General features: G+C 39.3%; 1 protein-coding gene across 4 annotated transcripts in view; it reads right to left on the bottom strand.

Moving 5' to 3' along the window:
- The window catches only part of PHLPP2 (PH domain and leucine rich repeat protein phosphatase 2), a 59,424-nt gene that overhangs the window by 14,946 nt on the left and 22,217 nt on the right, over window positions 1-22,261 (bottom strand). Inside the window, exons 4-12 of one of the 4 annotated variants that reach the window (XM_061138886.1) lie at window positions 19,907-20,097; window positions 14,315-14,440; window positions 12,970-13,124; window positions 11,068-11,214; window positions 10,453-10,683; window positions 8,687-8,889; window positions 6,803-6,863; window positions 3,252-3,347; window positions 1,785-1,940 (exon numbers count right to left, since the gene is read on the bottom strand). In XM_061138886.1, the coding sequence (XP_060994869.1) occupies window positions 1,785-1,940; window positions 3,252-3,347; window positions 6,803-6,863; window positions 8,687-8,889; window positions 10,453-10,683; window positions 11,068-11,214; window positions 12,970-13,124; window positions 14,315-14,440; window positions 19,907-20,097 (1,366 nt within the window). Of the gene's footprint in view, window positions 1-1,784; window positions 1,975-3,251; window positions 3,348-6,802; window positions 6,864-8,686; window positions 8,890-10,452; window positions 10,684-11,067; window positions 11,215-12,969; window positions 13,125-14,314; window positions 14,441-16,596; window positions 16,790-19,906; window positions 20,098-22,261 lie in introns of those variants that run through there. The other 3 variants (XM_061138885.1, XM_061138887.1, XM_061138888.1) reach the window with 3 other exon arrangements.

Raw genomic sequence — 22,261 nt, 5'->3', positions numbered from 1 at the left:
CTTGATTGTAACCCAGCGTCCTACTTTTCTGTCTGTGTGCCCACGAAAGGATGCTGCTGAATGTCACATTCACAAGTATGTGAACGGTGAAGTCACCCTTTGGAAGAATTTTTGTCTGATCTTAATAGAATCATTTATTTAGCCAATCCCTCTATAATCCCCTAATAATGGGCATATTGGCTATTTCCAATTGTTTGTTATTACAAACATTGTAATGAATATATTTGAGCCCATACCCAATTATTTCTTTAGGCTACATTCCCAGGAGCAGAAGCTGTGGAGTCAAAGGCTACATTTATCTTTAAGATTTTTATACATATATTGCCAAAATCAGCTCCAGAAAGGCTGTAACAAACTATACTCCCACAAGAAGGATACAAAGAATGTGTTGGCTCATACCTTTGTCAACAATGAATATTATAATTCACTTTAATCTTCACCCATCTTATAAGTAAAACATGGTATGATTTTAAAAATCTGCCTAGCACAGCGTTTGGTACATATAGAACATGCTCAATAAAAAGAGCTAATATATTATTAAACTTATGTGTTCTAAGTCATCCTCAAACTGTGTGATCTGTATGTCCAGTTAACTTTTAAGTTATTGAGGGTACTGTGTGTCTTTATCTTTGTATGTCCCAAATTCTCTGTGCAGAGATACTAGTAAATATTATTGACAGTTTGCTACAACCTCTAGGTAACTTCCTTACTGCAGATTCTAAGGCTGTAAACTAATTTTATTCAGATTTCATCAGAATGAAATGCATTGTAATGCATTACTAACAAATACTTGCTAACTAACAAATGTTACTGCCCTAAGACTCCATGTAAACTTGTCAAAGAGAAAATATCCTTCATGCATTTTTTAGAATTTCCAAAGATTTTTAGGAAAATCCAACCAAATATATCATACATTAAGAGATATATAAGCTGCCAAAAGCGTGGCATGCTGCAGTCCACAGAGTCACAAAGAGTCGGACACAACTGAGCGACTTAACAACAACAAAGCTGCCAAACAAAGAACAAGCCAGACGCTTGTGGGCTAAATGCTTTTCGTACGTGTCCTGCAGCCTTATGTTAATTACTACTGCTTCTCTCTGCTTTCTCCATGTCTAAATTGAAGACAATACTGCCCTCTCCATATTGCAGAAGACTGTAATTAAAAACTAGTTTTCATTGAATGGTGACATACGTGTTACATAAACCTGATTATGGGTATTAAAATAGGAAGATTTACTATCTATTTATTAATTTACAATGAGAAAGCAAGTAATACTTTTGGAACAATGTTGCATTTAAATGCACAGCTTTCAAAGCAGGGAGTAAAAAAGGCCTGCAGATAAAGAGTGTAACTTAACGATACCTTGGCAACGCTAAAAGCAAAAACTAAATTAACTTCAGTGGTACGTCCTTTTCTCCTAAGGCAAAAGCTGAAAAGTGCCCAAAGAAGCTGTATCAGAACACTGCAGCCTCTCTCTGAAGATCATAACTGTATTCCTTTTCTGAGACGAAGCCTGAACCTTCCCAAGCTCTTGCAACCTGTTTACAACATCATAACTTCCCAAGTATTTGATGGTTATTTCATATTTTGAGTTGAAGCTTCCTGCCTCCTAAGACAGTGTCATATTTTATTCCATACAAACTGCAAATAAGTCCACCCATAGCCGGACTATGAAGTAAACACTCTGTAAAGACAGTTTCAAAGGTCACTCCGATGATAAGTCCAGGTATTTTGCTTATTAGCCCATGGTCCTGCTCTTCTCAATAAAATCTATAGCACTTACTTTAAGGCCTTAGAGAAGAAAGTATCTGGCAGCCTGGTGAGCAGGTTATGCTGGACATCCAACACCTCCAGAGGGATGTGCTCCACCAGCGTGGGAAGGCTCTGCACGTGATTGTGTCCCACCATTAGTTTCCTAAGACTCAAGCTACTAAGGATTCTAAGGGGACAGAGCACAAAGAAACACCACCACCAACAACAACAAAAAAAAAACAGGCTTAAATCTCTCTTCCTGAGTCTGCCCTTGGCTATCTAACTAAAATCAGTAAATATACAGAAATGTGTTCTTCTAGACAGTATCATCACCGACAGGTGCTTGAGCCAAGAAAGCAGCCACGACCATATGTTTACCCACCACCCACCAGGAAGTCATTCAGGTCATTCTGGGGAAAGATGAACTAATGAAAGCACACAGCCCCAAACACAAAAAGCCTCAAACAAAAAATGCAATTTGTGCCATAAATCAATTTAGATTTTAAGTCTAGACAGCACCGAAAATTCAGTGAATTTATTAACATTAATAAAATCGATTATAATAAATTAATTAAAAAATTTATTGTAACAAAAACTATGACTTATTCAGTTCTTAAAATGTGCCAGGCCATTTAACGATTAGGTTAGAAGGGTTAAGTGACTTTGGTTTGCCAAAGATCTCACATCACACGTAGTAAATGGTACAGTCAGGATTTGGATTAAGGATTGACTCCAATGCTATGTTCATATCTACTATGTACAAAGCCTTCTGTATACTTTTAAAGATTCCACTAGGTAATGACCTCACATTACACAACTTGGTACCACCCCTCACCCCCCAATGTCTGTATATTTCCCCTCCACATACAGAAACCCCACCATCTTATAAAGGTCAATTCAAACAGGTATTCTCCACACAGCATCCCCTAATTATTCAAAGTTCTGAATTTTTAAGGCATGTTATTTATACAGCGCAGTGGCCAAAAGTGAGGCTCTGGAGTAAGAATGACTACATTTAAACACCAGCTCCTATCACTTCCTAGTTAAGTGCAACATTGGACAAACTATCTAACCACTCTAAGCTTTAGTTTCCTTATTTGTAAGATGATGATAACAGCACCTATAAAATAAGGTTAACACAGGATTAAATAAGATAATGAAAGTAAAGTTCTTAGAACATTGCCCAGCTCATAACAAATCACTCAATACAAATGTTCTATTATCACTAACAAGTCACTGACCTCTGCCAGCAACTCTTGTTACATTGTATCACAGTTATCTCTGCACAGGTCACCCTTACTATCTGCTTACTAAGTTCCTTGCCGGCCAAGACTAGGCCTGACGTGTTACTGTATTCCTTACAGCACTCATGCTGCCCTGCACGCAACAGATACTCAATGTTTACCAAACAGATGAATCAAAGCATCCTTGACAGGCAACCCAAATATAGGAAAATTATTTAATTACATACATAATATATTTATTAACACATGAATACCTCATGGGAACCTCTGTCAGGAGATTATAACTCACGTCTAATATTTCTATCTTCTTTGCTTCACAGGCCCAGTCAGGGACACACTCTAGCAGGTTTCTGCAGAAAAGAAATAATTAAAGGGTATCATTCTGGATGAGGAGAAACTCGCGCCGTTTCACCAATCTCTAACACATCCGCCCCTGTGCTCCCTGAGGGCAGAAGCACAATCCCCAAGGCACCCCTGGTGTGCTGCCTGGAATCCAGTAGATGCCCAATGAACGTCGCTGACAGAAAGGTGGAGAGAGAGAAAGCAGCACACACATGTGTGATACTGGAGCAACTGTGCTGCTGGCTCAATGAGGATATGAAGGCCTTTAGCACTAAAAGCACACATGTGGCGGGATGGGACAGGAGAGGGGAGGAAGCCTTAAAGGAAGATGGGGCACCATAGACATATCTTCAAAGCTGAGGAGGATATCCCCAGGTGATGACTGGGGGAGAAGAGAAGTGAATTCTGGGGGAAAAGAACGAATGGAATAAAAGTGAGGAAGCAAGAACAAAAGGTAACGAGTCAGGGGAAAGTGCCAGATCATTTAGAATGTGAATTCAAATCTTCAGTAGAGTACTGGCCAGATCTTCAGTCACAGGAATTTTATTTTCAGATGTTACTAAACTTCCCTAAGCCTCAAAGTCTCAGTTGATGGATGGATCAGTACGACGAGGCAGAGTGAAGTAAATGCTGCAAGAGAAATGCAGATGCTGCCCTGACTACACAGTGAAGGAAGCCCTGCAAGGCAAGTCCCCTAAGAAATATGACATCTGTGGTAGAATGCTGAACAACGTCCTGAGGTGTGGCGGGCATGTCAAGTAAGAGGTGACAACATGCGCTAGAGCACAGAGGCAAGAAAAGAATAATAAGTAGTTTGGTGATGCTGGAGCGGCAAATATGGAGCAGAGTGAGAAGAAATAAGGCTGGAAAGACTTAATCATGTCTCGGAGGCTGTGACCTTATCCTGCAAGTGTAGGGGGATCACTGAAGGGTTTGTGAGCAGCAAGGAGACAATGTCAGTTTTGCACTTTAAAGAGCTCACTCTGAATACACAAGAGGTCTCACTGAGGTGGCTGTATTAGTAAAAGGAAGCGTAATCAAGAAGCTGTGAGACAATTTTATCCCGAAAGGAAATGATAACGGCCTCAATGAGTAGTGATACACCTGGAAGGGAAGGGCAAGGAGCCAGAAACACTTAGGAGGCAAAAATTAAAATGACTTAGAGATGGAGTAAACATGTGAGTAGAGCAGAGAGAAGAATCAAAAGTGACATTTAGGCTTTAGCCTAGATGACCAGAGAGGAAATCCTATCCAGAGAAAGGGCTGAGAAGCTCCAAATGAGGTTAAGAATCATGAATTTCAGTGGTGTCCATCTTGAGCTGATCGTCTCACGATAACACCAAAAGCTGAAACAGAAAACAAGACAAACTAGTTAAAGTGCTGGTGGAGGGGTGGATAATAAATCTCATTTTGCAATATCTGAGGTATTTGGAGACACGCAGGAGGAAACATCTATTATGAAATTGGACACACAGGTCTGAGGCTGAAAAAAGGGAGTCTGGACTGGTGCTCTGAGTGATGCTGACACTGAAGTGTAGTGAGATCCTGGGAGTAAATGAGATTGTGTCAAATGAGAAATGCAGTGGACAGACCCTGAGACAAGTTACCTTTAAAGGGCTGGCTAAGGAAGAGTACAGAAGACAGAAGAAATGGTCAGAGGGGCATGAAAAAAATCAGACTGTATCAGCCAGCCAAGAAAACAGCATGTCTGAATAAAAGAGAGCAAGGTGAACAGTGTCAATACAGAAAAGTTCCACAAGAGGAGGTCTAAAGCCAGCTGTCGTGGGGTGAACAATTGGGAACAGGAAAATGTGCCAAGAAATACAGATAATTCTTGAGAAATGTGGACAAACAAAGGGATGAGCAAGATGAAGGAACAGAATAGTAGCTAGAGAGGGTGCAAGATAATGGGAATGTTTATTTGTTAAGACAAGAGATATAAATGTGCACAGAGACCAAGAAAGACACTGAACACACGTGAAAGAAGAGAAGGAGGGGTGACTAACAGAGCAAGGTTCAGGGCAGCGGGAGTGGATGTGATCAAAGGCACAGATGGCTGGGCTGGCTTGGAATAAAGGAAAGCTGAGAATGCATATGGATCTATGTGAATTTTAGCAAGGGGGTAGGAAGCTAAGGGAGATCACCCATGATGACCTCTATTTTCTCAGTCAAGTGGGAAGCTGAGCTCCAGAGCAGAGGACATAAGAAGGGGCGGGGTCGAAAGAAGCCAAGCAATTTGGAACAGATTTGAGGACCCTGGAAAAAACTGACAAAAGAAGAAGCTCCAGATGAGGCTGGAAACTGTGAATTTAGGGTGGGTCCACATGATTTTCTTCAGTAATGGTCAAGTTCAGTGCGGAAGGTAAATCTTCATCCTAGACCATACAGGGGTTTTGCTGACAGGAAGATGACAGAAAGAAATGGATGGAAGAATCTAGAACAACAGCTTAATAATAATAATGATAAAGTCACAACAACAAAAGGAAACCTGGCTATCATGGCTAACATTTCTTGAGAGACTATTTTATGGAGGTACTAGGCTACATATGTTGCATTTATTGTCTCATTTAAACTTTGCGGCAACTCTGACAATATAGGACTCCGTCCACTGCCCATTCCACATGCTGCTACCACTCTATACTCACTGCCCTCTTACTGCTTGTCCGATTGTCAAGACAAGCTAGACTGTAAAATTAGACTGTAAAACTCAGCCACTGACTCCTGAATGCCTAATACAATGTTAAAAATGAATGAAGGAAAGAAAGCAAACCTCGTTTATGTTTATTCTTGACCACTGACAGAAGAAATAAAATCCCAAGTATAATTAACATCGCTCTGCAAATCAGATTGACATGGCTCACAAGAGTAAGAGAATAACATTTTAAGTCACTCAAAACCAAGAATTATCTGATTCCAATTGGAAAAATCAATGCCCATGGAAGGGAAATAGGTCTTTGTTTGCAACTCATTATAAATCCACAAACTGTAACAATGAGTAATTCAGAGGCACCTTTCCTTTAACTAGATCAGTTCAGTTCAGTTGCTCAGTCATGTCTGACTCTTTGCCACCCCATGGACAGCAGCACGCCAGGCTTCCCTGTATATCACCAACTTCCAGAGCTTGCTCAAACTCATATCCACAGAGTCGGTGATGTCATCCAACCATCTCATCCTCTGTCATCTCGTTCTCCTTCTGCCTTCAATCTTTCCTAGCTTCAGGGTCTTTTTCAATGAGTCAGTTCTTCGCATCAGGTGGCCAAAGTACTGGAGCTTCAGCTTCCGTACTTCAACTAGATAGTATGGCCATTAAACATACTCTTTTAGCGAACCTTCTGCCTTTCTCTACGTCATCTAAATATTTCAACATATTGGGATTTCCTATACCTCAAAACTGCCAGAGTGCCCACAGACATCTCTTAAGTATAGGAATCAAACAACAACCACTCTAATGAGACACACTCACCGGGAGAGTTCTAGAGACGTGAGCAGACTGGGTACTGGATAGACATTCACTGTTGTCAATCCTAATCAGAGAATAGATTGGTGTTAGTGACATTCTCCAAAGAAGAATGTAACTCAGAGGAAACATGGAGGAAAATCAATAAAAATTTGTGTCATCTACTGAGATGAACTAACGATTAAAAACTAATAAGTAGGGACTTCCCCAGCAGTCCCGTGGTTAAGACTTTGTCTTCCAATGCAGGGCACACAGGTTTGATCTGTGATTGGGAAACAAAGATCGCACATGCCTTTTAGCCAAAAAATCAAAACATAAAACAGATGCAATACTGTAATAAATTCAATAAAAGACATCCCTGATGACCAGGGACTTCTGTGAAGCTGAAAGTTGAGTTCTTTACTCTTGAAGTGTCAAAACCTCAAGTGTTGGTATGAATTCTTCTAGGTTGTAGAATTTAAGGATTCTGTGAACAGAACAATTCTTTTGCTCTGTTATGTGATAGAAAGGTATTACCTAAATTTGCATTTCTTTGACTGACACTTAGTGAAATTGAGTATCTTTTCCTTTCTTCTTTAAACACAGAAAAGCAGTTACAATTGACCCTTGAACAATGTGGGGGTTACAGGCACTGACCCTCTGAGCAGTTGAAAATCCACACAAAACTTTATAGATAGTGTTTTATATATATACATGTACACACACACATACATATGTATGTATGTACATATATACATACATATATGTAAATACTACAATACTACACAATCCATGATTGGTTGAATCCACAGATACAGAATCATGAAAACAGAAGGCTGACTGTAAAGTTACACACAGATTTTTGTCTAGAGGGTTTGTCTGAGGTGCCCCTAAACCCTGCATTATTCAAGGACCAATTGTATTTACTACTGAAAAAACTCCATGTTTAAGTACACCTGTACAGGGAATTTTCTGGTGGTCCAGTGATTAGAATCCAGTGTTTTCACTGTCATGACCCGGGTTCAATTCCAGATCAGGGAACTAAGATCCCCCAAGCCCCATGGCATGGCCAAACAAAACAAACAAACAAAAAGCAGACCTGTGCATTTAAAACCTATGTTTTCCAAGAGTCAACTGTATAACTTCTTCAGTAAAGAATTCTCTATAAACAGAATGACCTCAACAAATAAGAGGCCTTTTACATTGAAAAATATCCCTGGGGCAAATAAATCACTATTGAAGTGAAGGGCTTCTCATTCTGGAACTAAGGCAGCACAAGGTTTTAGACTAGGGACTGGTAATCTTCTGTAAAGGGCTAAGTATTTAGTAACATTTTGGCCTTTGCAGGCCATGTGGTTTCTCTCAAAACTACTTAATCATTTTGCCACTGTAGTAGGAGAGTGGTTAATATGCAAACGAATGTGGGTGTGTTCCCATCAAACTTTATTCAATTAAATTTGAATTTCATATGACTTTCCCATGTCAAAATTATTCTTCCTTTGATTTTTTAAAAACCCAACCATTAAAAAACATAAAAACCCATTCCTCAAGGGCCACACAAAACGAGATGTAGGCCAGATTTAGCCCCTGGGCTGCAGCTGGCCAACCCATGTTGCAAGTCTATTACTGATACTCTCTTTTACACATGCTTGCCCACCCTAACATCCTGGCATTTTGCAAAATGCCTCTGATTATTATAACGTTCATTTAGTGGAGCTCAAATAATCCTGCAATGTCTTTTTATGCATATCTCAACCACTGAAGTGCTGACTGCAAACTTAAAGCCATGTCTTCGTGAACCTCAAACTCCACTTGGCAGAGTGACTGAGGAACACCTCAGATGCCACTGTTCTTGGACAGCTCGGACAGGAGCTACAAGAGGAAACACACGACACTGGGTAGAGAACTCACTGTTCGAATTGGCGTAGAGAGTTCGAAGGGAGAAGCCACTGAGCGTCAGCTCCCTCAGCTGGTTCCGCTCACAATGCAGCTGCTCCAAGTTGCACAAGGAGCTAAGATCTAAGTCAGTCAGCTGATTGTCCCGCAAATCCATGTGAGTGATGTATTTATTTCCCTCCAGATTCTCAATAATCATGGTTTTTAGATGGTTCATCCTTAATATTCAGAAATAAGAAAATCATTAGAAATAAAGTCTACTAAACGTGCTTACCAAAAGAAAAAAAACAGGAGAAATATGTTCCTCTTGTCTCTTTCCTAAACAACTTAAGAATTTTACTCCTTGCCTCATTTTGCAAGGTACTAAGTAAATAACCACAGATAGCTGTACCTTGGGTTCTTTGTTTACAAGCTAAGTTAGAGACTGTGCAGATTGGCAAATACATGTACAAATTAAATAAAGAGAAAGGAAAGGGGACCATGTCCATAAACAGTTAGTCTAAAACCTGCATCCAAATACCTAGTAAGGTTAGGCAGGGATGAAGGAATAAAACAAAGATATGAGAAGGTGAGCATAACCTCTGGGGCTGAGAGTAGCAGGACGGTCACAGAGTAAGTACCACATAAGAGCAAGAGGAAACAGCCACACTGCCTCTCACTGCTCTGCCTACTCTCCAGCGCCAAGATTCCCATTACATTAATTAAGGGAGAGGAAAACAGTCTGTATCTATATGGAATAGTTCAAGGGCAAGTAAAAGCAAATGATGACTTCTTTGGTTTTTCCTATACAGGTATATGATTTAATGCACACAAGCCTGTTCTCATTTTCCTATTCTTCAATAAATTTTTGTTACCATGTCTTTATGAGGGATATCAATGGCTTAGTGTAAATAACAGAACATTCAGTATGTGTGTTTTACTATCTTCATTTAGGAAAAGATTACGAATAAATAAATAATTTTAAAAAGGAATAAAACTCTCATTAAAAAATATTACTGGTAAAACTGGTAACATTTCAATTCTAATACCACAGATATCAAGAAGAAACCCAATGATTCAACAGAAAAATGGTCAAGTTTATTATGGAAAAATACAAACCACCAATAAGCATACAAAAAGATACTCAACCTCATTCATAATAAATGCCGATTAAAATGATGAAATACTATTTTCTACCTACTACACTAACAAGGAAAAAGACTGCTAAAATCCAAACACTGGTAAGGATGAAAGGAAATGGGAATTCTCATAAAAAGTTGCTAGGAGGGTAAGTCAGAACAACCTTCATCTCTACCACATGGTACACCTACCTCATTCACAAATCTCTCTGCCATTAAGTGAAAAATGAAGCTTTACTACAGCTTTAAAAATATACATTGTTCTAAAATCCTAATGGTTTCAAGAGTCTTTATTTTTAAAAAGAAAATGTAAAGGAACATCAGAGGTCAGGCAAAAAGAAAGCGCGGTGAACAATGACCAAAACAGACTTCCCCGGTGATGCAGTGGGTAAGTATCTACCTGCCAATGCAGAGGGCACAAGTTCGATTCCTGTTCTGAACACATGACACAGAGCAGCTAAGCCCGTGCACCACAACTACTAAGCTGGTGCTCTAGGGCCCACAGGCCACAACTACTGAGCCCGCATGCTGCAACTACTGAAGCCCATGTGCCTAAAGCTTGTGCTCTGCAACAACAGGAGCCTCTGCTTGCCACAACTAGAGAAAGCCCACAAGCAGCAGTGAAGACTCAGTGCAATCAAAAATGAAAAAGAATGACCTCACCTCAAATCCACATGTTTGACATGGCTCATCCGGTTCAGCACCCCCAGGTTTAGCACTTCCACTCGGTTTCCGGCCATAAACACTTTATCTAACATAGTGAGTTTCTCATAAACCTCGGGAATTTGACTAAAGTTGTTGAAGGAAATTCCCAGGGAGGAAAGCTGTTGCAGATTTCCCAGTTCTTCAGGTAAGGTGGTCAGGAAGTTGCCATCAAGACAGAGGGTCTGAAGACTGCAAGAAGAGAACACAAAACAAAACTCCTTGATGAAACGTTTCAATTGGGATGGATAGAACTAGAATTATGGAATTTTACTTGTCACTAATTTATTATGAGTCCAATATGATTAAGTGCCCTCAGTCTATCTATAGAGACTTACTAAGATGACTTAAATACAGATGGTCCCTCTAACATCAAAGGTAGTCAGAGCCTCTGCAGTTAAAACAAGGGACTAGTCTCTTCTGTAGGCAAGTAACTGCTGCTGACTAGAATTCTCATAATTACATTATCTATTTCACTGCAAGAGCTCACAGAACTACCTTCATTCCAAATGCCAGACAAGTTCCTTACACTGCAAACAAAAGAAAACACAAACCCAGTAAAAATCAGGTACTTACTTCAGCAGACTGCCAATCTGACTCGGCAGGTCGTGGAATCCATTACAGGAAAGGTTGAGCTCAGTGAGGGTAGGAATTTCACATAACAATACAGGAAATGACCCAAGCTTATTATGGGACAAGTTCAGGCCCTTCAGCTGAGAAAATCTAAAAAGCAAAGGCACATTATACTACTGAATGAAAAAGTGATGTCATAAATGTCCATCAAAGAATTTGTTCTGCATATATTTACTGAACACTCAGTATGTGTCAAACAGTGTGTGTGGCACAGACACTAGGATGACTAATGCCCAGTCTGAGCTACCAAGGAAACCAGGTCTGGTGAGATGGGAGTTGTTCTCTCTTCTCCTCAGAAAGGCAGAAACTCTTGAAAAACTCACAATGGTACAATTATTTTCTATCAAGTTAAATCAATACCATTATTGATATGCTTCAAATAATTTCCTTTATGAAATTTCTACATGCAAAATACAAAAGCCTTACGATTAATCAATTCATGGACACAGGACTAGCTAGCAAACCTGTGGATCAAATCTCATTACAAGCAATTTCTCTTTTTGTAGACGACTGAGCCAGTTAGTTAAAAAATACATAGGTGACATGCAGTTTTACTGTAATGTGATGATACATAACACAAAATAGTAATTTTTAACACTTTGAATTTTTATAGAAGTATCTACATGATATCTCACTGAGAGATAGTATCATCATAAATTGGATCCTAAAGAGTCACTCCTATAATTCTACTTAAGAGTATTATACTTCATTATTATACTACTGCAAGATGGTAAGGCTAAGGTGGTGATCTCCACAATGATGAACCATAACATCTGCTTCTAGACTTGAATCTATGGTACCCCTCTCTAACATTTCTCTTTGAAAATTTCAACTTTTGACTTCCAAATATCCTGACTTTGAGTACTGATTGTTCCTTTGGTTTGGCACCCTGACTTCCAATTTCCTAAGCCAGCCCTCAAATAAGACTAATCCTATTTTCATAGAAATTCAGAAGGAAATATTAGAAGTCCACTTCCTTAAAATTATAGCTTGTTTTTATCCACTTCCTTAAAATTATAGCTTGTTTTTATTTATAAACATCAATATTATTAAAATAACTATCTCATTACTACACAGAGGCTTATGTTTGAAAACTTTGCAAAACATTTCAGATGAGGTAAAAATCATACATTTTTTGAAAATTATGAAATACTAGTTACTAAGTATGTAAAATATGTCATTTCAATTTGATTACCATGTAGTTTGAACGCTTTAACTTTCAACTTCTCCCCTCCCCACAAGAAGCCAAATTACCTACACTTCTACCCATTTTTTAAAGAAAGGAAAGAGGTGAAGTTGGTGGAGGGTGGGAATGGGGAATATATTCTAACAAAGGAGATGGAAAAATATATGGGTCATTGTCCCTTAGGACTGAAATGGTTCCTTTATTAGGAGAGAGAGGTTTCATCGCTGACAAAAGGCTTGTGAGTTAGCAGTAGCAGATGCAAAGGAAAGATAAAGCCCTAACCTGGGAGTGGAATTCTTGAAATTTGGCCTATTTCCTTTAAGTTATTTAAGTCTGAAACTTTTGATTTAAAAACTTCTCAAATATGGACTCTCTCTATTTACCCTGGCTGCAGATCACGCTCCACCGTCAATGACTTATAGAAAAAGAATATCCAGATCAAGGGCAGCTCGATGCTGCCTCCATGTCAGAAACTTTACATCTATCATACCTTGTACAGAGGGGGGAGGGGGAGTGGGAAAACTGAACAAAAATTCTTACTTCTTTAAAAGGGAGGGGAAATTTTCTAATATGTACACAATGGGTAAACATGCTTATCTACAGATATTGACTACAATTAGATTTTAGTAAGTTGGTCTGGAAACCTGTGCCCCACATACTTGTAGAAAGTGTCAAGGCCCCCTGGTCTTTCTAACTGCATGAAGTTGTGTCGCAAGTTGAGGTAGGTGATATCTTGACTGTAGAAGAGATGCTCAGGAACCTCCTCAAGGCTGTGACACGAGAGGTCGACGGTACTGATGCGCTGGGACACCACCTGGACGAGGTCACAGAGAAAAGCCATCTGAGCCAGTGCTGAATGTCTCCCACCCAGCGGAGAATGGAACAGCACTGACACAAGAAGGAACCGATTAAAAAGATGGGGAAGACAAGAAAGGTCACAAGATCTGAGTATTCATTTATAAGAAGCAGTGAATTTTAACTTTTTCCCCAAAACCGTAAGATGCTTGAAAAACAGAAAGGTGTAAGCTAGTAACGTGTAAAGTGTCTACAAGTTAAAAAAAAAAAAAAAAGATGGAAAGTTAGTAACAGCTCATGCAGGAAGTAAAGTTAAGATGATTCCAAGTAACTGTTCAAAACATTAGGAGGGAATGTGGTATTAAAAGACCTTTTAATATGGCCTTTTGCAGCCACAACAAGCTCCTAACTTGCGCAGTTTCTTCATCTGTCGTGAGGAAAATTAAAAAACCAAGTATGCAGCACTGCTGCTTAGCATGCAAAAGATGCTCAAAAAAATATTAATTTCTCTTTACAAGGGCAGAAGAATGGAGAAGCTGTTTAAAATTGAAACTAGATTTATTCATAGCAGATTTTATTACTATCACAAATACAGAAATAACACTGAAACAAGGTTTATATTGCTATAATAGTATACTAACAAAATACGGGCTATGAAAACGGATCTTAAAAAAAAACAACAAAAGTCATTCATGTTTTGGTGGCATGTCATTATACTGAAACAATCTTTAATGCAACTACCTAGCCCCATAAAGAAAACTGTTTTTAAATCCTGAAAAGATGGCTAAGAAGACAAGAGAATTTGGAAAATGAAATATAATTTAAGAGCAATTCATCTTTAAAGGCTGGGCTAAATACAGACAGAAGCATCAGACTATGAGTTAGGGGACAGCTCCATCTATCACGGACCACCACAGTGGTGGGAGAGTCATTTGAACCTCATTGTGTCTCTATTCCTTCAAGCCCCTACCTTCCTCACAGAGTTGGTACCTGAAAACACTTTTGTAAGTGGTCTGCACTGTGCCAATATAAATAAAAAGTTAAGGACCTGGGAGAATTCCATTTCATTCACTATGTATTCAGAAAAGCCTGGAGTGATGTACATAAGAATTATAATTCAATCTCTTGGGAGTAAGTTCAGTTTCAAAATATCTTTCTGTTGGTTTCTCTGTTCTTATCTCCCCATGAGGACGTCTGACAGCTTTTCACCTTGGAAGCTTGCCGTTGCCACCTCTGGTACTCAGCCAAAGTCTCAAAGCTGACAAGATAGGTCTGCGCTTGGGCTCCAGCTGAGCTGAATGCGAGGGAGTACTGACGTCGCTTCACTTCTTCTACCTGAAGCAGCGGGGAGAAAACCAGAACCAATTAAAAATAACAATCCCAATCTAAAAAATCACAGGACAACAACAAAGACAAAAAACTCAAGTTTTTTAAGTAGGCAAAAGATCTGAAAAGATATTTCTCCAAAGACAGAGGAATGACCAATAAGCACATGATACAATGTTCTACATCATTGAGTGTGTGCTCAGTCGTGTCTGACTCTTTGTGACCCTGTGGACTGTAGCCCACCAGGCTCGTCCGTCCTTGGAATTTTCTAGGCAAGAATACTGGAGTGGGTTGCCATTTCCTACGCTAGGGGATCTTCCCAACCCAGGGATCGAACCTGCCTCTCTTGTGTCTCCTGCATTGGGAGGCAGATTCTTTATCACTGCACCACCTGGGAAGCCCTCTATGTCATTATTTATTAGATAAATGCTAATCAAAACCACAAGGTACCACCTCACATCCGCTAGGATGGTTAAAATAAAAAACACAGATAATAACAAGTGTTGGGTAACAAGCATTAGCAGGGATGCAGGGAAACTGAATCTGGGAGTGTAATATGGTACAGTCACTTTGAAAAATAGTTGGGGAGTTCCTCAAAAGGTTAAACATACAGTAACCATGTAACCCAGCAATTCCATTCCTAGGTATATACCCAAGAAAAAAACGCATCCACACAGAAAGTTTCTGTGAATTACAGCAGCATTGTTCATAATAGGAAAAAGTAGAAACAGCCTCCATGTTCATCAACAGGTAAATGTATAAACAAAATGTAGTACATCATACAATACTATTCAGCCATAAATGAGAATAAAACACTGATACACACTACAACCCACACGAACCTTGAAAACATTACACTAAGTGAAAGAAGCCAGTCACAAAGAACCATATGTTGTATGATTCCATTTATATGAACTGTCCAGAATGAGCAAATCTACAGAGACAGAAAGTAGATTAATGGATGCCTGGGGCTAGAGAAGGAATGGGGAGATGAAGGCTAAGTAGCACAGGGTTTCTTTTCAAAGGGTCATGGACGTATTCTAAAATCGATTATGGTGACGGTTGCCCAACTCTGTGAATTTACTAAAAGCCACTGAGTTGCATACTTTAAATGGGTTAACCGTACAGTATATGAATTTCATCTCAATAAAGCTGTTTAGAAAAAACCAAAGGGGGAATTCTCTGGTGGTGCAGTGGTTAGGATTCTGTGCTTCCACTGCAGGGGGGTTTCAGAACAGGAGAGTCTGCAGGCCCACAAGGTAAGAGCCAAAGTTTCCACTTCAAAGGTAAGACTGCTCCAAACCTTTCCGCCTCCACTGTGGTACACTGGAGATAGCTGTCCGCCTGCCTGCAAGGAGTACCCTGGCCTCCTTTTTGGACTCACCCCCTCTCTTACTTTCGAGGTGATGGGCTAGAAGCCATTTCTGACCCTGTCCAGCACAAACGTGGGGCAGAATGAAGAACAGGGAACATGCAAACCCAAAGGTTATTACTAAACTAGCAGAGTCATAACCTGACTTCACACTCTCTGGACCTACTAGATTTTAAAGGAGATGATCTTCCTCAATAGGTCCTTTTGAAGGTTCTTTGGATACCAGCCCCCTAATTCAACCAATAGTGGCTTCTCACCCACAGCTTTCCTTGACCAGGCTAATGCATACTATTCCAGTAGGTGACCACTTCCTCCCCAGACGAGAAGGAACCTGGTGGTCCACTGACAGCCCATCCTCCAGTGACGTCTGTTGGCCTCTCCAGGTGGCCCCACCAGACATGAGAATCCACCCACCCACCCAATGGCTCATGTTCCCTCTCAACCCAATTGGGTCACATACTAACAAACCCAAGGAATACACAAGAATCCCAACACATGAGTTAGGCTCTGTGGTCTATCAATCACCAAAGCAGCCTATCTCATCCTCAAGACTTCTGGTCAGAAGGCAGGATACCAGTGTACTATGTCCCCCTTTCTGCAGGGAATGTGAATCAGGATTCTGTGGGCTCTTTTGAAACCTCTTTCACTAGGCTTGAGGAAAGAGTCAGGACTTCCTCCAGTCCCATTTGGGGTGATGGTAGGGATTCATAGCACAACAACAGCTTTCTTCAACAACCCAGCCTATATACCATTGATGAAGATGAAGTCTTTTTATAGTTATGGAACCACTTACATCTTTGTCTGACATCTCACTTCTGTATGTCATAGCTACTGAATCTCGGTGAGTCAGCTGGAAACTTCCAAGTTATAAATCATTAGACTTCTGGTGCCAAGTAAAGACTGAACCAAATGGCAGAAACACAAAATACTTTTAAACAAATAAGAATCATATTAAGAAGATCCAATAAAATTAAATAATATTCACAACATTCAATTGTGATGCTTACAACTAGGCTATTTTTATTAGTAATAAATCACCACAATTCAATGAGTCTGTGTCAAAATAAAGGACTTTGTTGAAATGAAGAACAGGCATTACTGATTGCTTTAGAATAACCTTTTCCTCTAAATATTTTTTATGGGATGTTTGACACAGAAAAATAGTCATATAATGTCAAATTCTGAGAAAGGCTTGTAAATCTTCCACTAGAAGTTAATTTGTCAACTTCTGAGTAATTTTGTTAAGTTTTGCAATATGTATCTTGAGACTACATGGTAATACATGTAAAATGTTCCTCTCATCAGTTTGCAGTGAGCCTCCTTATCCCTATTAATGCTTTTGCACATTAATGTCTTTCTCAGGAGGCAAGTTTTACTGGGTTATAATTTACATTAAATTTGTGATTTCTTTTTAATTCATAAACTGTAAGTGAACAATCTGACGAGATGGAACAAATATAGTTGGACAACCCCATCACCCACAAAACATCCCTCATGCTGTTTTGCGGCCAATCCCCTTCTTCCATATCATGGCACAACCACTGGTCTCTTTTCTATGACTACAGTTTTTTCTTTTTTTTTTAATTTCACGTAAATTGAATCATACAATAAATAGACTTTTACATCTGGCTTTTTCCACTGAATGTTTTGAGACGCACCCTTTTTCCTGTGTGTATCAGCAGCTCATGCCTTTTCACTGCTCAGTGGCGCAGTGAATACGGCACATGTGGATACAGCACATCTGTTTTATCAATTCACCACTCAGTGAACATTGAGTTGCTTCCAGTTTGAGTCTATTATAACCAAAGTTGCTATGAACATTCACTTATACTTTCTGTAAATATTTGTGTTCATTTCTCAGTATCTAAGAGAAATGCTCAGCTTTCTGATAAGCAGATTTTTAACTATAAGAAACAAAAAAAACAGGTTTTCCAAAGTGACTGTGTTCCTAGTCGCTTCCCAACTTTGCCAAAATAGGTTATTTGTCTATTACCAAGTTGTAAATTTTCTTTATGTAGTCTTGACACAAGTCCTATGTTGCATACAAACTTTCATGTACTTTGTATGCTGTTAATATAACCACACCAATTTTCTTTTGGTTGCTATTTGACTAGTGTGATTTTTCTGTCATTTCATATTCAGCCTTCTATTAGGTGTGTCTCCTATAAACAGTAAGTAGTACAAAACATTTGGATTTATAACTTACCATGCTAATTATTTTGCTCCTTTTTCTCAACCCTTTACCTGCCTTCTTTTAGCATTACAGAATTTATATTCTCTTTTCCCACTCTACTTTTAGTAGTGATCCTTAAAATTTTTAAGTTTGTACTTGACCATTTTTCTAACAAAACGTAAAGCTATTTGGTGGTGGCTCAGAGGGTAAAGCGTCTGCCTGCAATGCAGGAGACCTGGATTCGATCCCTGGGTTGGGAAGATCCCCTGGAGAATGAAATGGCAACCCACTCTGGTACTCTTGCCTGGAAAATCCCATGGACGGAGAAGCCTGGTAGGCTACAGTCCATGGGGGTCGCAAAGAGTCTACACGACCGAGCGAATTCACTTTCACTTTCTTTCTTTCCTCTTATCCAAAGACTGCATCACACGTTCCTCATTGAACACATCACCACATCCTGACTGCTGTTCAGGAGTTTGAGCTTTAGTTGTTGAAATTTATATTTAAAATATAAAAAAATTTAAATCTTTTTACAATCAGTATTAAATTTACTACCATATTTTATCAGTGTTTGCACTCATCATCTATTCTCATATCTTATACCTTCCTTTTGAATTTACTTTCCTTTGTTCCTTTGTTGTTTTCTTCTTTTTTTCCCTGTTTATTTGGAGAGGTGTTGTTTTTTAGACATACATCTTTAGTAGTTCTTTCAGTGAGGATATATGCCAGCTCATTAGTTTTATGTTTTTTTTTTTTCCCCTTCAGCTGTGCAGCATGGCTTGCAGGACCTTAGTTCCCTGACCAGGGATTGAACCCAGTGAAAGCACCAAGTCCTAGCTACTGGACCACCACGTAAGTCCCTCATTAGTTTTTAAATGTCTGAAAATGTTCTATTTTGCCTTGATTCTCACAAAGTAATTCAACTGGATATAAAATACAGGTTGACATTTATTTTCTCTCAGTAATTTTGCAAATACTCTTCTGTACATATTGTTGATGAAAAGAAAGCTGTTGTCAGCCTGTCAATTATTTGCAGGTTCTTTTCTCTCTTATAACTTCCAATAAACAGTAGCATTATCTGTTTCCAATCATCTATCACTCGGATGACTTCGAACTGCTTTTCCTATCATGGGGAATTCTCTCGTACAGATGCAAAAAATGCAGATCTCTCTCGTTGCCTGATAGGAGTTTATGAGCACTCCAGACTCAATTTCAGTCTAACGGGGGAAAAGGAGAAATAGGAAAGAATCTGTTTTGGTGGAAGATGCTAAGTTTCCAAAGGCAGGCCTCTCTGGCTGCTTGATAGGAGTTTATGAGCACTCCAGACTCAATTTCAGTCTGATGGAAGAAAAGGAGAAATAGGAAACAATCAGTTTTGGTGCTGGATGCTAAGTTTCCAAAGGCAGCCTAGTTTCCAAAAGGAGCCACTACTTCTAGTTTCCAAAGGCAGCTGCTACTGGCAGCAGCCCCTGGCTACTCTTGGTGGTACTACTGACAGCATTTAGTGCCTAGCAGTGGAAGCAGGGGGTTTCTTCAACAGACGGGTTCTGTGGCAGAACCTGGGGCATGGATAAGTCTCCATGAACATGAATTTGAGCAAACTATAAGAGATGGTGGAGGACACAGGAGCCTGACATGCTGCAGTCCATGGGGTCACAAACGGTCCGACACGACTTAGCAACTGATCAACAACATAGTCTTTGGACCTCCAAGGGAGTCTGTGATGTAAAAAACTTGTTTTATGTGTAAATTAGCCTGAGTCCATTTCTTTTAAACCCAAGAATGCAAAAACTTTGTGATGTAATCTTTAATAATGTTCAGAATAGCTTCTTTGAAAAGATGTGGAAAAAACTCTGAAAGGCATATGTGATTTTTTATTTTTTTAATTAAGATGACCAAAGAAAGAATAATTTATCTTTGTGGGTCTTACCTTTCCCCCAACCAGAGGCAATATGTGCATCTTCCCAGTCTGACAATCCTTCACTGAGGACACGATGAGGCAGGTGCCACAGAGAACAACCAGGCGTTCAGCCCACTTATGCAGCTGGGTCTTTCCCTTGCGTACATTATAGATGCCAGACAGAAGGATTCGATCCAGATGATCCATCTGGCATGGTTTTTCTGAAAAGAAAAGAGTATATCAGAAGCCACCATTAAGGTGGTACAAAAATAATGAAAGGGAAAAAGAAAGCATTACATGTTAACATTCAGCAACCCTAATACAGATTTAAGTAACCAAGCAATATAAGTACTACAAAATAAGCTCTCAGTCTTAAAATGTTGTCCAGCCCTGAAGTTATATAATGGGAGCACTATGAATTTCGGATGCCACTGTCCATCCTTCTTCCAGTCACAGCCCCCATGTACATAAAGAAAGGCAGTATGACAGAGTGGTTAAGATCATGGACTTGGGAGTCAGACATTCAAACTTGAGTCCTGCTACTTACTTTGATTCCTTGAAGTACATAACCTCCCTGACCTTGACATCCCCCGTTTACACAGCTCAGATCTTAACACTACCTACCTTTGGAAGGTTCTCATAAAAAATCAAGGTGATGAATATAAAGCAGTAAGCAGGGTTTCAGATACAAAAGAAGTATGGAATAAGAGGCAGCCACTATTGTTGTGCCTAGTCTACTGCAGAAGGAGGAAATTAATAACTACTTCTGTACACAATCCTCCATCTTCCCGCTCTGTGTGTGGAAAAGCTTTTGGCTGATATTTCAATCAATTATCCCAATCACGGTAGCAGAAGCTGATACAGACATGCAAGAGCATCTCTCTCTTTTACCACCCTTTAGAAAACTTTATATGACAGGTAATGGTGAACAAAACAGAGCATTATAACAGAAGAAATGTTCTTGGTTAAAGTACTACTGGAAACAGACAGTAACTCTACACAGAAATGAACAGAAGCAGCAACACTATGAGGCTGAGCAAACAGCAACAGACTGGGAAGTGAAAAAACTGGGTTGTACCCAATACTATTACATAATTGATTAAACCCTGGGCATCATGGTACCCTTTTGACTGTGTGTTTCCTGTATAAAAAATGAGGAAATGGGCTGGCTTACTTCAAAGCTTTAAACTTTGTATGTTAACACCACCATTTCTCCTTCTAGTCTAGGCCAATCCTTTCATCTATATTCTAAATTCCACATTCCTTGGGGAGTTTGGTTCTTCTTCCTTCTCACTCTTCATCTCCACCCTCCCTATTGTTTCCATCAAAGCTACAAAAGCACTCAAGTTTTCTCCAATTCCCTCTCAGTCTCAACTGTAGAATTCCTTTAGATCAGGGATTCTCCAATTTCTATGTGCCCAAGAATTATCTAAGAATTAGTTTACAATGCAGAACACCAAGACCTACCCACAGAGAGTTTAATTCAGAGGATCTGGGATGGAACAAAGGAAAGTATGTTTTAACAAGTATCTCAAGTAATTTAAATGCAGATGGCCCACAAATCATATTTTAAGAAACTCTATAAGTTTATCCTTTTAAGGCTCTTTCCTTCTCATCTGTGTTTCTATAGTAGCTATCTGTAGCTACTCTCAGAAAGGAATATCCAATTTTGGGGGGAATAAGTTATTTATACATAAAATAGTATGCTGTCTTTTTATTATTTTTGGAGAGTTTGCTAGATATTCAGAGTGCCTCAAGTCTCTGATCTTCTGAAAGTGGTAAAAAACAGAATGAGGAAGTTCTAATAAACGTTTGGAATGACTAATAGTTCTAGTTAAAAACAGACTTACAATCTCAAAAGTCAAGATTCTAAGTGGAAAATTACGGATAATATATTTATACTTTGAAATGTTCTATAAAGAAAATAGAAAATAGGGGCTTCCCAGCTGGCGCTAGTGGTAAAGAACCCACCTGCCAATGCAGGAGTTGTAAGAGACACAGGTTTGTTCCCTGGGTCAGGAAGATCCCCTGGAGAAGGGCCTGGCAACCCACTCCAGTATTTTTGCCTGGAGAATCCCATGGACAGAGAAGCCTGGTGGGCTATAGTCTGAGCAACTGACACTTTCATTTTCATAAAGAACATGGATTGTTTTATAATTTTTTTTTTAAAAAGTTTCCAAAAAATCAAGGAGAATTCTCTAACAATGAGTACTTCTACTGCCCGTAGTATAATCTCTAAACATTATGTTTCATTAAAATGAACCAGGAGTCCTTAGAAAAATCACCTATTCCTGGTGTGAGTTAGATGATGAAAAGATCAGCTTAGGACATCTTTTTGTGTAAGAACTTAATGGAAAAATCTAGAATGTTACCAAAGACTGCTGG

Source organism: Dama dama, chromosome 4 (assembly GCF_033118175.1).
Source record: "Dama dama isolate Ldn47 chromosome 4, ASM3311817v1, whole genome shotgun sequence".
NCBI classification, from domain to species: domain Eukaryota; kingdom Metazoa; phylum Chordata; class Mammalia; order Artiodactyla; family Cervidae; genus Dama; species Dama dama.
This window is presented reverse-complemented; position numbering and strand designations above follow the sequence as displayed.